Below are 15,593 nucleotides of genomic sequence, written 5' to 3'. Positions count from 1 at the left end.
GCCGGCTAGCGTTATCTGTTTGTTTACTTAAAAAATAAAGTTGCCTTGAGTTGCAAGCTTGCGTTATCTGTTTGTTTACTTAAAAAATAAAGTTGCCTTGAGTTGCCAGCTAGCGTTATCTGTTTGTTTACTTAATAAATAAAGTTGCCTTGAGTTGCCAGCTTGCGTTATCTGTTTGTTTACTTAAAAAATAAAGTTGCCTTGATTTGCCAGCTTGCTTTATCTGTTTGTTTACTTAAAAAAAAAAAAAAAAAAAAGCTGTTTCCTTCATGGCTAATAAGGACTCTCTGCAGCAAAAAATCCACTAAATCTTACAAAAGCATCTTGTAAAACAATGTGGGACACAGAAAGTGCAAACACAGTTCACAGAAAAAGGCAAAAACACCGCTGTGTCAAGGCAGATAGAAACGCTAGATCTGTACAAAAATATTTTAATTAGAGACAAATAAATGTATGCTTTAGTAATGCTGCAATGTGTACACCCCATTTAGACACAATTCAGTCCAATTTAGACCTACGTTTGTTTCTGAACAGTTTTCCATCGTATATGGATGTTCTTAAGCTGTCATCTGCATTGCGTAGCTTAAACTAATACTAAGTAACTCTTGCCCCTAGAGGCCATAAGCGCAACTGCAGGTGTCGTATCAAGTTACAATTTTTTTACTTTTTAATTGTCCGTGAGAGTAAATACTACACTGACAGAAAAGACAAAGGGACAGAGGGATATTGTTCATCCAAATACACAGTTTAAAGTGGCGGTAGCCCACAGTTAGCTTTGCCCGTTAGCCTGTTAGCTTCTTCGTGATTCTATTAGTGTGTATTGGTTGCTCCGGTCCGGTGGCAGACAAGTTGCAATAGTGACTTTCTGGCCAGAGACACCAGGGGGAGATGAAGACCCTCCAATCATCCCATTAACACTTGTATTACCCCCAGAGGGACTACGGGAAGGATTTATTAAGGTGCTGCTTTAACACCTGTGTAGGAAAAGTGAAAATCTAAGTTAGAAGAGCTCAGTAATTTAGCAACATATTTTGGCTATGGAGATATTTGGTTGTTCTGGTCCGATGTTCTTTACAGTCCGCGCTGAATGTCACTACACTTTCCTCTCCAAACGTTCCCTTTTTCCCACGGCTTTAATCCCAACCATCTGCACCTCTCGCCGACAGCGAAAGGAGCGTTCAGGTCGTCTCTGAGCAGCTTCGCCCACACCTACGCGTCCTCCTGCTCATTTACGCAGTCATCTCCGCCGGCTCCGGGCCACTCTCCAACTCTCAACCACGAGGGAGGGACACGAACCCCGTCCCAGAGAGAGCGGCGTTTAATCACTTCACCTGCGCTGCTCGGGCGGCCGCCGCTTAATCAGGAGTCACGCTCTGCGGTAAGTGAAGACGGACTCGGGCGTGTGATGTTCCGAGGTCAGGCTGAGGTCAGGGAGACGTGGGAGAGACACGGGTACATTAGCCTATATTTCTCCATAAGAACTAGCTCATTTGCATATATTAGTCCTGCGCTTTGTGAATCCATTTGACGAGCGTCCAGTCTCGAGAGCCGTGTTTAACCCAGAATGTAGATGGGCACGCTAAACTTTTTACATAAAGTACCATCGAGTACAATATTTCGACCTTCTAAGTACAGAGCGGTGTGAACCTTTAGGCTCCCCAAATCAAAAGCTCTGTTAATGTGAACAATGAAGCAAAGGGAGGATGAAATGTTCCCCAAAGGGTCTGAAGTTATAAATGGGCGGCACGGTAGCGCAGCGGTTAGCGCCTCCGCTTCACAGCTAGAAGGTCCTGGGTTCGATTCCCACCAGGACAGGGCCTTTCTGTGTGGAGTTTGCATGTTCTCCCCGTGTCTTCGTAGGTTTCCTCCGGGTACTCCGGTTTCCCCTACCACTTAAAACATGTGCAATAGGTGAATCCTCCAGCCAGGTGTTTCTGACCACCAGCCTGGCTGCACATCATGGAGATGGGTCCCCGAGTGCCGGCCCACGCTGACAGCCACTGCTCCTACAGGTCGCCCCAGTGGCATTGAGGATGCGTCAAATGCAGAGAATGCATTTAAAGAATACCTTAACCTTAAGGTAAGAACATATCTCAATGTGGGAAAACGGTGGCCTGTTCCTTTAACAGATTTCATGACAGGACACGACTATTCCCAATGGCCCGTCGCAGCTCACACTGCGCCAAATCATTAAGCAAATTGTATTTCAGTGCCATAAAGGTTTTTTTGTTTTTTTTGTTCATTAAACTCATGGATGGTATTGTGTCTCAGGTCTCTTTGAATCACTGACATCAATTACCTGTTTGCTGCTTTGTAGCAGCTGTTCTATTAATCTGACGTATTTGTCTGGCAGAAACCGTCCTCATTGTTAAGGGAAAAACAAGGTAAACCCATTTTTTCCCTTAACTGGGTTTACCTTGAGATTGATGTCAGTGATTCAAAGAACCTGAGACACAAAACCATCCATGAGCTTCATTGAAAAACTTTTTTTTTTACCTTTTTGACAATAAAATATCATTTGCATAATAATTCTTAACATAGTGAATTCCCGGTCGTGCGTAATAATACGTGCATTAATTGTAACACGTGGAAACAGTTCTGTGACGGCGTGTGAAGTAAGTGATGAAACGATGGAGATATTTTTCATGCCGTTTCAAATCATCCAAAAATGTCCGGCCGTTTTGGGAAATCTCAGCGTCTCCATTCCACTCACTGCCTTCCCTCCTCCGGGGCTTTACCTCTGGAAGCTTCTCCCGTGCGCCGCATCGAAGCCCCCGTTTGTTTACGCGCTCCCTCCGTAACGCACGGATTAATTTCTCAAAGCCGATTTACGCAGCGGCGAAGAAAAGGAGCAGGAGAGGAACTTTTGTGGGAGCGAAGAGCGAGGGGAGAGAGCGGGCAGAAAGAGTCTCCTTCACACCGGCTTAAAGAGGCGGGATGCTCCTGCTGCCGCCATTCAGCCTGGAGGAGATAATCGGAGAGAAAGGGGATCTCTCAAAGGTGCCGCCTTGGTTCCAGCAACAACACTTTGTCCTTTCCTGCTCCGGGTTTTCCGACTGTGGAGCTCTCGGCTGAAAGTGTCTCTCTTGGTTCTCTCATGAGGTGCTTCTGAACCGCTCTTTGTCTGACCCGTCACCGAGGACCTGTTTGTCATGGGAGACCCTACCAGGGGCACGAAGATACAACCAGGTGAAATGATGGTGAGGGTGGCTGGGCACACCCTTCTTTGTTTATTTGGTCAGGACAGTGCATGTTATTGAACATACTGGGTGTCCCACACCATTAGCCTGGCTCCACATCTGAAGATGGTCCCTGAGCGCTCACTGCTCCTCCTATGCCCCAGCGGTATTGAAGATGGGTCAGATGCAGAGAACAAATTTGCCTATGGGGATTAATAAAGTATACCTTGATTTAAAGGGACTATACAGAGTTTAAAAATGTTAAAAGTGTGTATTTTCCTCCCCCTACATGTGTAGAAAGAGCCCAGACCTGTTCACCACAACTGCCTCTAAAATCCTGCACAGTCACTCAAAACGTTGCTACATTGGGTCCAAATTGGTGTCATGCATGAGCTTAATATAGAAGGTGCAGTTACACGTATGACCTGAGGTGGCAGTAGTGAGTATAAAATGGCCAACTTGCATCTAGCCCCTTTAACTCGCAACCATACTCTCACTCAACCTGTCCATGTTTGTAGTGGTGGGGCAAATCGGAGCACCAGACACGGGGAGAACATGCAAACTCCACACGGGCAACCTGGGACCTTCTAGCAGTGAAGCACCACTGAGCTGTCCTTAGAGACAGGGCGAGGACCTACACTTTGGGAAGAACTCGAAGTAGAGCTGCTGCTCCTTAAGGCCAAGCGGAGCCAGCTGAGGTGAGTAGGAGTAGTAGGTCCGGATGCCTCCTGGTCGCCTCCCTCAGGAGGTGTTCCAGGCACGTCTTATGGGGAGGAGGCCTCGTGGTAGACCCAGGACACGCTGGAGGGACATGCCTCTGTGGCCTGGTGCCGCCTCGGGGTCCCCAGCTGGAGGAGGTGTGCGTGGAGAGGGAAGTCTGGGCATCTCTGCTCAGACTGCTGCCTCGGAGAAAGCAAAAGAGCATGGATGGGAAAAGTATGGAGCGATATCATAATGAGACATTTTGATTTCATTTCAGTTTTAATCCAATTTTAAGTGCATTGAAGGCCTTAACTTTGGCCCAATTGGTTTGACAACTGTTTTTGCTTTTGCTGCCTGAGTAAATGTGTGTTTTATAGACAGAACTGTAAGAAATCCCAGCTCTGGGCCGACTGCGGCAAACGCAGCAGGAAAAGAGTGTTTTTTCCCCCGCGAGACTTTGTCCTGAGCTCCTCTCTGTGTCCGACTAAACCTGCCTTTGTCTCCCTCTCCTCCCTTCATCACCCTCCACCCTCCGGACCTCTCTTTCTCCTCCACTTTCACATGTTTCCACCGGGGAGCGCTGCCGAGATAAGGCCCCAGTTCTTCTGAGCCAGGATTAAACTCGCAGTGACCGCTCGTGTGACTTCTCCCTCTCTCCGTCTCTCACTGTTGCAAAAAATGCTCGACGGGAGTTTTATCGGATCTTGTCACTCGGTTTTGGACGTTTTTTTTGTCCTCCCATAAGAGCAGTTTAGGACAGATCTGTCACATCGTACAAGTCCTGTAATCTAACATCCATCAATCACGTCGCCTCACTCACGAGTCACGACTCTCTCCTGTTGAACACGGATTTGAAATCATGTTTTTGGACAGATTCATTTTGGCAGGTGATAAATCGGATGTCACACCGTTACTTTATTGAAATTACTTTCTATCTTTTAGCTCCACTTCGACTTTGATCACACTGTCATTTTTACTTCTACTTGAGTTATGCATTTTATTTTTTAAAGAAGTTAATGGATTCGCATTATCAGTCTGTCGTGGTGAAGAGGGAGCTGAGTCTGGGGCGAAGCTCTTGATTTACCGATACGTTCCCACCTTATGGTCATGAGATTTGGGTAATGACCGAAAGGACAAGATCACAGATAGCAGCGGCCAAAATGAGTTTCCTTCGCAGGGTGGCTGGGCGCACCTTCGAGATCGGGTGAGGAGCTCAGTTACCCGGGAGGAGCTCGGAGTAGAGTCATTGCTCCTTCACGTGGAAAGGAGCAGCTGAGGTGGCTCGGGCATCTGTTCCGGATACCTCCTGGTCGCCTCCCGCGGGAGGTGTTCCAGACATGTCCTATTGGGACAAGGCCTCGTGGAAGAGCCAGTGCACGCTAGTGGGACTATGTCTCCGAGCTGGCCTGGTGTCGCCTCGGGGTCAGAACAGCTGGAGGAGGTGTGTGTGGATCGGGAAGTCTGGGCATCTCTGCTGGATAAAGCGGCCCCGGATAAAGCGGAATAAAATGGATGGATGGATTCATACTCGTTCAACACAGAGGAGTTGATGGAAGATGGAGACACTGCAGGTAAATGGTCTCATCTTATACAGCACTTTTACCCCTCTAGGCACTCAAAGAGCTTTACAGCAAGGAACCACTCACGCTTTCACGCTCTCATTCATACACCACTGTGTGCAGACACTGGAGGCCCAAGGACACAATGTGTGCAGCTGCTGGAGCCGACCTTCCAATCATGAGACGCTTTACCATCTGCACCACCATCACCCCAAGCAGACAAAAGTCATATTTTTACATTTTCACGTTTTGGGCCAAATTGGTCTCTTAACATATAAACTTTCATCTAATCTTCACAATAACATTTCATTTTGGGAAATCATCATTTCAAAGGCCATATTCTGAAAATGCATTTTTCTAACATTGTTGCGACAATTAGCAAGTAGCTCCTACAGATTATCCAGCCTGCATGAGACTGAAAATATGTTTGGATTTTTTTTTCATTTCATTTTATTTTTACATTTTTTTCCCCACTAATAAACAGGTTATTTAAAAACTAAACAAGATCCAAAATCCCCTCTGAAAAATTATTTAATAATAATAATGCATTGGTTTTATTTTTTCTAGACACTCAAAGATGCTTTACATTGCATTATTAATTTGCTCCATACTTGGTGGTGGTAAACTACTGTTGTAGCCACAGCAGCCCTGGGGTAGACTGACTGAGGCAAGGCGACCAGTCTGCCACTCACTCACATACTACATTAAAATTGTTCTTGGCCAGGACACTCCTGAAAAAGGCATTTTTAATCCCAATGACTTTTATCCTGGTTAAATAAAGATCAAATAAAAAGTAATGATTATAACTATGGCGCATCACTGCCTCCTGCTGGTCGTTCTTCAAACAATCCTTCTTTATATGCTACTGTACATTCCAACACTCTGCAGATCAACATAAAGCTTTCTCATTTGAATGTCTTTGTGCTCAGGCTGTAGGAAATGTGGCGCCATCTTGTGGAAGAACCAGACATTTATTCAAATCAAGTACAAAAAAGAGGAAGTCATGCGTCTTCATGATCAAGATGAATTATCACAGAAAATGTCGAATTAATCAAACTCTATTAATGCTATTTTCTGCAGTTTTGAGTTGTTGTAACACTATGGAAATATCCTTGGTAAACCAGTCTCATTTGAAAGCTAAGACCCTCAAAACTCATCTAAATAGATTTTTTTCCTCGTATTGAAGGCGTTGTCATCACATTTTTGCCACATTTTCATCACTTTTAAGCCATTTTTCTGTTGCTCTTTTGTTGCTTTTTTATGGCGTTTTGTCACATTTTTGTCGCTTTAGCATTACCTAAAGGTGCCTCATTTTTTTTCAAATTTTAATTACATTTTTGTCCTTTTTTTTGAATTTTTTTTTATCACATTTTAGTCACATTTTGTCACATTTTTGTCATTTTTTGGTCATTTTTTGTCATTTTTTGTCATTTTTTCGACATTTTTTGTCATATTTTTGTCATTTTTTTGTCATTTTTTTATCAAATTTTTGTCATTTTTTGGTCACATTTTTGTCATTTTTTTTGTCACATTTTTGACATTTTTTGGTCATTTTTTGTCATTTTTTGGTCATTTTTTAAATCATTTTTTGTCATTTTTTGTCACATTTTTGTCATTTTTTTGTCCATTTTTTATCAAATTTTTGTCATTTTTTGGTCACATTTTTGTCATTTTTTTGTCACATTTTTGGTCATTTTTTGTCCTATTTTTGTCAATTTTTCGACATTTTTTAAATCAATTTTTTTGTCATTTTTTGTCATATTTTTGTCATTTTTTAAATCATTTTTTTGTCATTTTTTGTCACATTTTTGTCATTTTTTGTCAATTTTTTATCAATTTTTTGTCATTTTTTGGTCACATTTTTGTCATTTTTATTGTCACATTTTTGTCATTTTTTCGTCAATTTCTTGTCAATTCCTTGTGACATTTTTGCCACTTTTTCATCAATTTTTCGCCATTTTTTTGTCACATTTCCATAATTTTTTCGTCTCAGTTTTGTTGCTATTTTCACTGCTTTTTTCCAGACGCTTTTGGACTGGGGTAAAGCCAAACTGGAGAAAATGTGCTCGGTTCAGGTGGGAGTTAAGGGGTTAAGTACGTAAATGATGTGAATAAATAGTTAAGTAATAGATAAACAAAGGCTGTTCATATTCCTCACATTACTGTTGCACCTGTGTTGTGTGGCCGGCAGGTGGCGGCAGAGCGACACGTGACCACCTCCAAACCGCAGAGCGAGACCCAAACAGCAGCTGCTCGGATTTACCCTGCGTTAGCCTGAGTTAGCCGCTCGCGCTAACCCTCCGCTCTTCCCTCCTCCGTTCCTCAGTGTAATGTGAGTTTTTTCCTGACTCCAAGGCCATGTCTCGTCTGGAAAGGCTCCGGTCGTTGGTGAACCAGCGCATTAACGCGGCTGCGGACGACATCGGGCGGATGCTGGAGGGGAAGATCGCGGAGTACGAGGAGGAGGTGCGCTTCTTCCGAGAGGAAAACAACAGCCTCCAACAGAAGCTGCTGCAGTTCGCCGCCAAACCAGGTCCGTGCGAGGCCGGAGCTCTGACGTGTGGCTCTGAGATCAAGTTATATCGCTGTAAATACTCTGGAAGTTTGCAGAAAATGTAGCAGAATTACTCTACAAGTCCTGAGCGCTAACGTGGCTATGCTAATGCTAACTGCAGCTAACGAGGCTAAAGGGAAACGTGTCTGAAACGTGTTTGTTTTGATGAAAGACTGTAGCGAAGATTCAAAAGAAATAGTGTTTCAATGTCATTTTAATGAGTGATCCTCTGTGGGATAATATTGATGAGCATTAGCAAAGGCAGATAGTTCTCAGTGTATATGATATGGTTAAACCCTTTTGAAAATATAAGTATCATTATAAAATATCACATCTGTATAACTCAATAGAAAACATTGGCAGTGTATTTGGAGATAATGGGCCCAACAAAAGAGGCTACAATAGAGTTCGGGAAAGTCCACAGTTACCATGGAGATCGGCCATCTTTGCAGCTGTTAGCATACATTTCCATTGACTAACATTAGCACACACTGTGGTGTCCACGTTTTTCAATGTGAACAATAACTCTAGTATTTTACCTTTTTAAAATCTCCATTAGTTTACAATGGCTGCTAATCCCATAATGCTTAGCGATATGACGTCACATTCCCGAACTCTATACACAAAACAACCTGCTAATATTAATTATTGTAGGGCTACAGCGTGTTACCATGGTTAACAATACACCTAAGCTTTCAAAATACAGGTGACTCTATATAATTTATACCTATACGTTACTTCTCGGAGCAGTTCAGTTTTTTTTTTTACTTCTAACTTGAGGAATATTGTGTTCAGTAAAAAGTAACAGTACTGCTACTTGAGTAAAACGTGCTGGTAAATAGATTTAACTCACTGTTGTGTCCAAGTGTTTTGTGTGAACAACAACTCCAGTATTTTAACTTGTGAAATCTCATTAGTTTACAATTGCAGCTAATCCCATAATGCTTAGCGATATGACATCACGTTCCCGAACTCTGTACTCGTACTTGAGTAAAACGTTACGCTCTTTCCAACGTTGGTAAATCAATAAGTCAAGATGAGCCTGTGAGAAATGAAAAGGAGCTTGTGAAGATTCTTTTCTATTAACCTCTTACCACCCGCCTAAACCAAATGCATTCTGTCCTCTTTGGCTATTATATAGGTCTGCGTAACACCTCATTTGAAAGCTAAGAGCCACAAAACTGATCTTTTTCCTGGCATTGTTGCTGTGTTGTGTCACCTTTTGTATTTTTTTTTGTGTGTGACATTTTTGTTGAATTTTTGCTGAATTTTTGTCACATTTTTGTTGAATTTTTGTCACATTTTTGTTGAATTTTTGTCCCATTTTTGTTGAATTTTTGTCCCATTATTGTTGAATTATTGTCACTCTTTTGTTGAATTTTTGTCACATTTTTGTTGAATTTTTGTCACATTTTTGTAGAATTTTTGTCACTCTTTTGTTGAATTTTTGTCACATTTTTGTTGAATTTTTGTCACATTTTTGTAGAATTTTTGTCACATTTTTGTTGAATTTTTGTCACTCTTTTGTTGAATTTTTCTAATTTTTTGTTGAATTATTGTCACATTTTTGTTGAATTTTTCTAATTTTTTGTTGAATTTTTGTCACATTTTTGTAGAATTTTTCTCATTTTTTGTTGAATTTTTGTCACATTTTTGTAGAATTTTTCTCATTTTTTGTTGAATTTTTGTCACATTTTTGTAGAATTTTTGTCACATTTTTGTAGAATTTTTCTCATTTTTTGTTGAATTTTTGTCACATTTTTGTAGAATTTTTCTCATTTTTTGTTGAATTTTTGTCACATTTTTGTTGAATTTTTGTCACATTTTTGTCACATTTTTCTCATTTTTTGTTGAATTTTTGTCACATTTTTGTAGAATTTTTCTCATTTTTTGTTGAATTTTTGTCACATTTTTGTAGAATTATTGTCACATTTTTGTAGAATTTTTGTCACATTTTTGTTGAATTTTTGTCACATTTTTATTGAATTTTTGTCACATTTTTGTTGCGTTTACATCCTTGTTTTCTTCTCATTTTTTGTGGCTAATTTGGTGGTGCTTTTTTCCCCAAGAAGCTTTTTGATTAGGGTAAAGCCAAACTGGAGAAAATGGGATCCGTTCAGGTGGAAGTCAAGAGGTTAAAAGCACAGTCTATTATGTTTTGTATACGGCTAACTTGCATCTAGCCCCATTAATAATCTTTTTTTTTTATAATCAGGCTAAATAATGGCTCCTAGTTTTGTGTGTTAAAATGAAACTGGAGCAAAGCATTTGTTTGAGCTGAAGTTTGTAAAGTAAAGACTAAGTTCATTAATCGGCTGCATGTATTTTATTGTGGGGGGAAAAAATGTAAATGTACATCCTCATATATATCAATGTGTCCTCCCTGTCCTGCAGACGTCCAGGTGGTGGTCCTGAGTGAAGACGAAACTGGCTCCAGCGACGACCAAGAAGAATCTCCTCCGGACGATTCTGATCCAGACCCGGAGCCGGCTCCCGACCCCGTACCGGAGCGAACCCAGACCAGCCCAGAAGCTGCCGGAACAGACAATGAAACCCCCGGCTCGAGTTCGGCGACGGACGAGGAAAGCAACGAACAGCAGAGCAGAAAGAACTCAAAAAGGAGAGCTCCTCAGACACACGCGGGACAGGCCAAGAGAAGCAAAAACTAACACGAGGAGCGAGAAGAACGTTTTCTACAGCGGTCAGTGAGGTTTAACCAAAGCCTTTTCCACACCTGTTCATGGGAGACGCTTTGTTTCTCTAAAATAAGTTAAAGATTGATGATGATTTCCGCTTCAGTGACTTGTTTTTCCATCTCAAGGACCAGAACTGGAGCATTGGTTTTGTAAAAGAGGGCATTAACAGTTCAAAGTTGTTTTCTGTTTTGCATTCTTCTCCACATCTGTTTCCTCTGTGCTTTCGTCATCCAAACACATCGAGCTCCTGATAAAAAAAAGTGTTTAAGGTAATTGTTTTCTGTTAGTTTAGGAGTATGTTAAAAGTTAAAGTTCTCTGGATATGAATATTTCTGTTTCCTTGCACAATGTTGTTCTTTTCTACAGTATTTGTTCTGTTTTGTTAAAATAAAGTCTGAGAAACACTCACTGTGCTCATTTCTCCGTCCGTCTAAATGCGGTGATTGGATTTGCATGAGTGTCGGGCCCGGTTTACTTTGGATTTGAATTTTATGGAACATTTAGGATGTGAAAGGTACAGAGCGTCCACAAGGTCAGGAAGACGCCGGTCCCTCTGCAAACGGTGAGTGTCTTATTAACCTCTTAGCTCCCGCCTGAACCGAGAGGATCTTTTTCCTCACGTCATCAGATTTTTTTTCCAGCATTTTTTTGTTGGGTATTAAAGCGGTATTTTGCAACTTTTTTGTCATTTTTTTGGTCCATTTTTTATCACATTTTTATCATTTTTTTGTTACATTTTCGTCATTTTTTGTCATATTTTTGCTAATTTTTTTGTCACTTTTTTGTCATTTTTTCATCAATTTTTTATCACATTTTTAGCATTTTTTTGTTACATTTTCGTCATTTTTTGTCCATTTTTTGTCATATTTTTGCTAATTTTTTTGTCACATTTTTTGTTACATTTTTAAAAAAAGAAATTATTAATTTTTTATCACATTTTTATTATTTTTTTGTTACATTTTCGTCATTTTTTGTCATATTTTAGCTATTTTTTTGACACATTTTGTCACATTTTTGTCTTTTTTTTTCTCTATTTTCACAGCTTTTTTTTCCAGAAGCTTTTGGACTGGGGTAAAGCCGAACTGGAGAAAATGTGCTCTGTTCAGGTGGGAGTTAAGGGGTTAACCACATCAAGCTTTTGTTTCACTGATTCATTTTAAAACTTCAAACCTCACTCTGTTCGTGCTCTTGGAATTCTCTGTTCTTAATAATACAAATCTACAGCCTTGTTATCTAGGCTTGTATCAAAACTGAGCTGATTTCCGTGACAATTTATGGCTCAAAAGTTTTCAGAAGCTGCTCATGTATCACTTCAACTTCATTATGGTCTGTTTGCACAATCGCTTTGTTTTTGCATTGGTCTGAAATACGCTGATACCAGAAACATGTCGGGTTTATAACCTTATAAAACTACTGCAGGTTGTGCTGTTGGAGTATTTAGGTTCCAGTCATTCAGTATCACAAAAATACAGCCTTTACAATAGTCTGGGTCACTATGTAATTACACCGGATTGTTGTGGACAGTATCAAAACTAGAGCAAATGGACAATGTTTGCTCTGATATGTTAAACAAAAAACAAAAAAAAGGCCCAGAGAGAGAGACTTTTACCCAAACTACAGTCACTGTCCTTTAATCCTTCCTCACAGGTGAAGAACCTGGGCGTGATCTTTGACTCTGAGCTGACTTTTATTCCACACATTAAGAATATCACAAAGATAGGTTTTTACTATCTAAAGAACATAGCCAGAGTCGCCCCATTCTCTCTCGGGCCAACACGGAGACGCTCATGCATGCTTTTATCACCAGTCGTATCGACTACTGTAATGCCCTGCTTTCTGGTCTTCCCAAAAAGAGGATCTCAGGTTTACAACTTTTACAAACTTCAGCAGCTCGTGTCCTGACGAAGACCAGGAGGCGGGACCACATTACACCGGTTTTAGAATCGCTGCATTGGCTCCCAATGCAGTTTCAGGATCGATTTTAAAGTTCTTTTAATGTTTTTTAAATGTCTTCATGGTCTTGGTCCTTCTTATCTTTCAGAAATGCTTTTACCTTACGAACCTTCACGGCCCCTTCGCTCCTCCAGCAGGGGTCTCCTAGTTATTCCTAAAGTCAACAAAAAGACTTATGGTGAGGCGTCTTTCCAATATTACAGCCCTCGCCTCTGGAACCACCTGAGGAGGAGCTCAGGCCTGAGGAGGAGCTCAGACCTGAGGAGGAGCTCAGGGCTGCAGAGAACGTTCATGTTTTTAAGAGCAGCTCAAGACCCACCTTTTTAGCTTAGCTTTTAACTGACTAATCTATTAATTTAATCCTAATATATAAAATATATATATGGGAGGTTGTGCCAGGTGTATTGTTTTAAATGTTGTAATCTGTTAAGCACTTTGTGATACCTTTCGGTATGAAAAGCACTTTATTAATAAAGTTTGATTGATGTGTTTCATGGCGTTACCGTAGCAACGACCAGAGTCCCCATTTACATTCTTGGAAAAATGGTGTAATTGCACAATTTTAGCAAATGACAAGGGCAAATGGAAACAATGTTTTTCTCATTGTTTATACCAGGGGTCACCAACGTGGTGCTCTTTGGGGCGTGCCAAGTAGCCCTTGAGACTTTTTCTAAGGTGTAAAACACTTAAAGAGGGGGTTTTATGCTTTTTTCAATCACATGGCACCAGTCTATATCACACTACAATGATGACGAAACCTTCTGTTGGTCTGTAAATGCAGTAAATTAGAATAACTGCCTTGTATAAAATTGCTCTTTCAAAATGGCTGTAGTGAATGTCTTGAAATAGGCCTCTGTCTCTTTAAGAACCTCTGACCCTTTCCGACACGCCCCCTCCACACGCTGTCTGTGGCATCAGTGGGGAGGGGGTTCTGCTGAGGAGCAGTGGTTGGTCACTCGGCTGGTGACGAAAGCTCGGAGGCGTCTCCAGGAGGTGGGGGCGTTCCTAGGAGGACTCAGGCAAACCTATCCCTAAAATGGCCGCCATCAGAGTTTTTACAGATTACTCAAAAATACGTGAATGTGCCAAGGCAACACTTCAGGCATGTTTTTAATGAGGGAATGGCAGAATAACATGATGTAAAGCTTGAAAAAGTCGATTTTGCATAATACCCCCCCTTTAATTTTTTTTGAATCTGATTCTAAAAAATACAATAATTTCTGTTCTTGTGAGTTTAAATTAAAGCTATTAATATATGGGGTAAATATCCTATAAGTAAACAGTTACGTTTAAGTCTTCAGGATTTGTTTTTAACTGGTAGCTCTCGAACAACTCACCGCTCTTGAAGTCGCCCTCGGCTAAAGAAAGGTCGTGACCCCTGGTTTATACATAAGGTTTACAAAAATATATAGTTTTCATTCTCAGGACTGGGGAAAGAGACGGCGCAGGTGAACCGGGAAACACAGGATCACAGGATTAAAGGTTTGAATACTTGATATCCATTTGTACAGTTACTAAATCACAAACCACTAACCCCCCCCCGCCCCCCCCCCCCCCCACACACACACACACACACACACAGACGTGCGTGTGAAGCGTCTCATCTGAATTTATCATTAACATTTGTTCTGGACCGAACCCTTTTCCCGGCATCAGATAAAACATTGACGAGGCTTCACGAGGCCACGCCCCCCGTAACTACCATCTTGCGTTTTTTACAGTTTTTCTTTTGATTCGTCACCGCGATAAAATATGGCCCATAATGTTTCCATAAAGTCCAAGTCAAACAGAACCAGCCCGAATGTCCAACAGTGAAAGACTGATAAGAGCGTTTCATGATTAATGTTAATTATTGACCGAGCCTGAAATAGAAACACGAGTCTGTGACAATGGTAAAAACAATACAATGGGATGAACTTTGACCTCCGTTCTGTTTGGTGACGTGTTTCATGTAGTCTTTTGACAATAATGTATTTGAGCAGAGTCGAGTCGTTCTCACATTTACTTCACAGCGATAAGGTCCCAGCTACTGACCAACATTACACGTGTGTTTTTGAATATTGTCACCACTTTTTGACGCCTTTATGAGGAAATAATTAGATAGTTCATATGAGCTGGAAGAGACGACTTTAAACTTTGTGACAGTTTTTGTTTTATGTGAATTGGCCCAAGAAATATAGAGAAATTAGCGATAAACTAATGACATAAATCTGCATTTTGACAGTTACCATAGTAACACCATGGGAGTCTTACCTGCCCTCCACCTCAATACGTTTGTTCAGTGTGACATCACACACAGTAAGATAAGATAAGATAAGATAATCCTTTATTGATTTCACAAAGGAGAAATTCACTTGTTACAGTCGGCGTTCAAGAAAATAATTTTAACTTTAATAAAGTGCAGCTGATACAGAGATTATTGCACATGTTACTTTACAAATAATAATAATAATGCATTGGTTTTATATAGCGCTTTTCTGGACACTCAAAGATGCTTTACATTGCACTATTCGTTCACTCCATACTCGGTGGTGGTAAGCTACTATTGTAGCCACAGCTGCCGTGGGGTAGACTGACAGAAGCGAGGCAACCAGTCTGCGCCATCGGCCCCTCCGACCACCACCAACCACTCACTCACTCACTACATTCGCTAGGCTTCCTGGTGTTCCCAGACGGTCTCCCATCCAAGTACCGACCAGGCCCTTCCCTGCTGAGCTTCCAAGGTCTGACGGGATTGGGCAGAGCAAAGGCGGTATGACCACAATACCGCCTTTGCTTCACAGTCTTATTGTACAGTCTGACAGCAGTGGGGATGAAGGCTTTGCAGTAGCGCTCCGTCCTGCACTGAGGGTGTCTCAGTCTGCCACTGAGAGAGCTGCTCAGCTCTTCTACAGTCCCGTGCAGTGGGTGGGAGGTGTTGTCCATGATGGAGGTGAGCTTGGCTAACACC

At 41.3% G+C, this 15,593-nt stretch overlaps 1 protein-coding gene and 1 long non-coding RNA gene across 2 annotated transcripts in view; one reads left to right on the top strand and one right to left on the bottom strand.

The window, feature by feature from the left end:
* The window catches only part of LOC306973998, an 818,053-nt gene that overhangs the window by 785,378 nt on the left and 17,082 nt on the right, over positions 1 to 15,593 (bottom strand). The window lies entirely within an intron of this gene.
* Positions 7,679 to 10,689, top strand: LOC306973547 (uncharacterized protein). Its single transcript, XM_079570469.1, has 2 exons — positions 7,679 to 7,973; positions 10,389 to 10,689. The coding sequence occupies exons 1-2, from the start codon at positions 7,799 to 7,801 to the stop codon at positions 10,661 to 10,663; spliced, it is 450 nt and encodes a 149-aa protein (XP_079426595.1). The 5' UTR covers positions 7,679 to 7,798; the 3' UTR covers positions 10,664 to 10,689.

This window comes from Gobius niger (assembly GCF_951799975.1).
Source record: "Gobius niger genome assembly, chromosome: 14".
In the NCBI taxonomy this organism is placed as follows: Eukaryota; Metazoa; Chordata; class Actinopteri; order Gobiiformes; family Gobiidae; genus Gobius; species Gobius niger.
Note: the sequence above shows the minus strand (reverse complement) of the source record. Positions and strands in the feature narration are given on the sequence as shown.

What these genes read in the sequence shown, in the direction of transcription:
- LOC306973547 (XM_079570469.1), top strand. Translation starts at nt 7,799, where the DNA reads ATGTCTCGTCTGGAAAGGCTCCGGTCGTTGGTGAACCAGCGCATTAAC. An exon ending in GCAGTTCGCCGCCAAACCAG is followed by an intron (nt 7,974 to 10,388) that starts GTCCGTGCGAGG and finishes CCTGTCCTGCAG; the next exon opens with ACGTCCAGGTGGTGGTCCTG.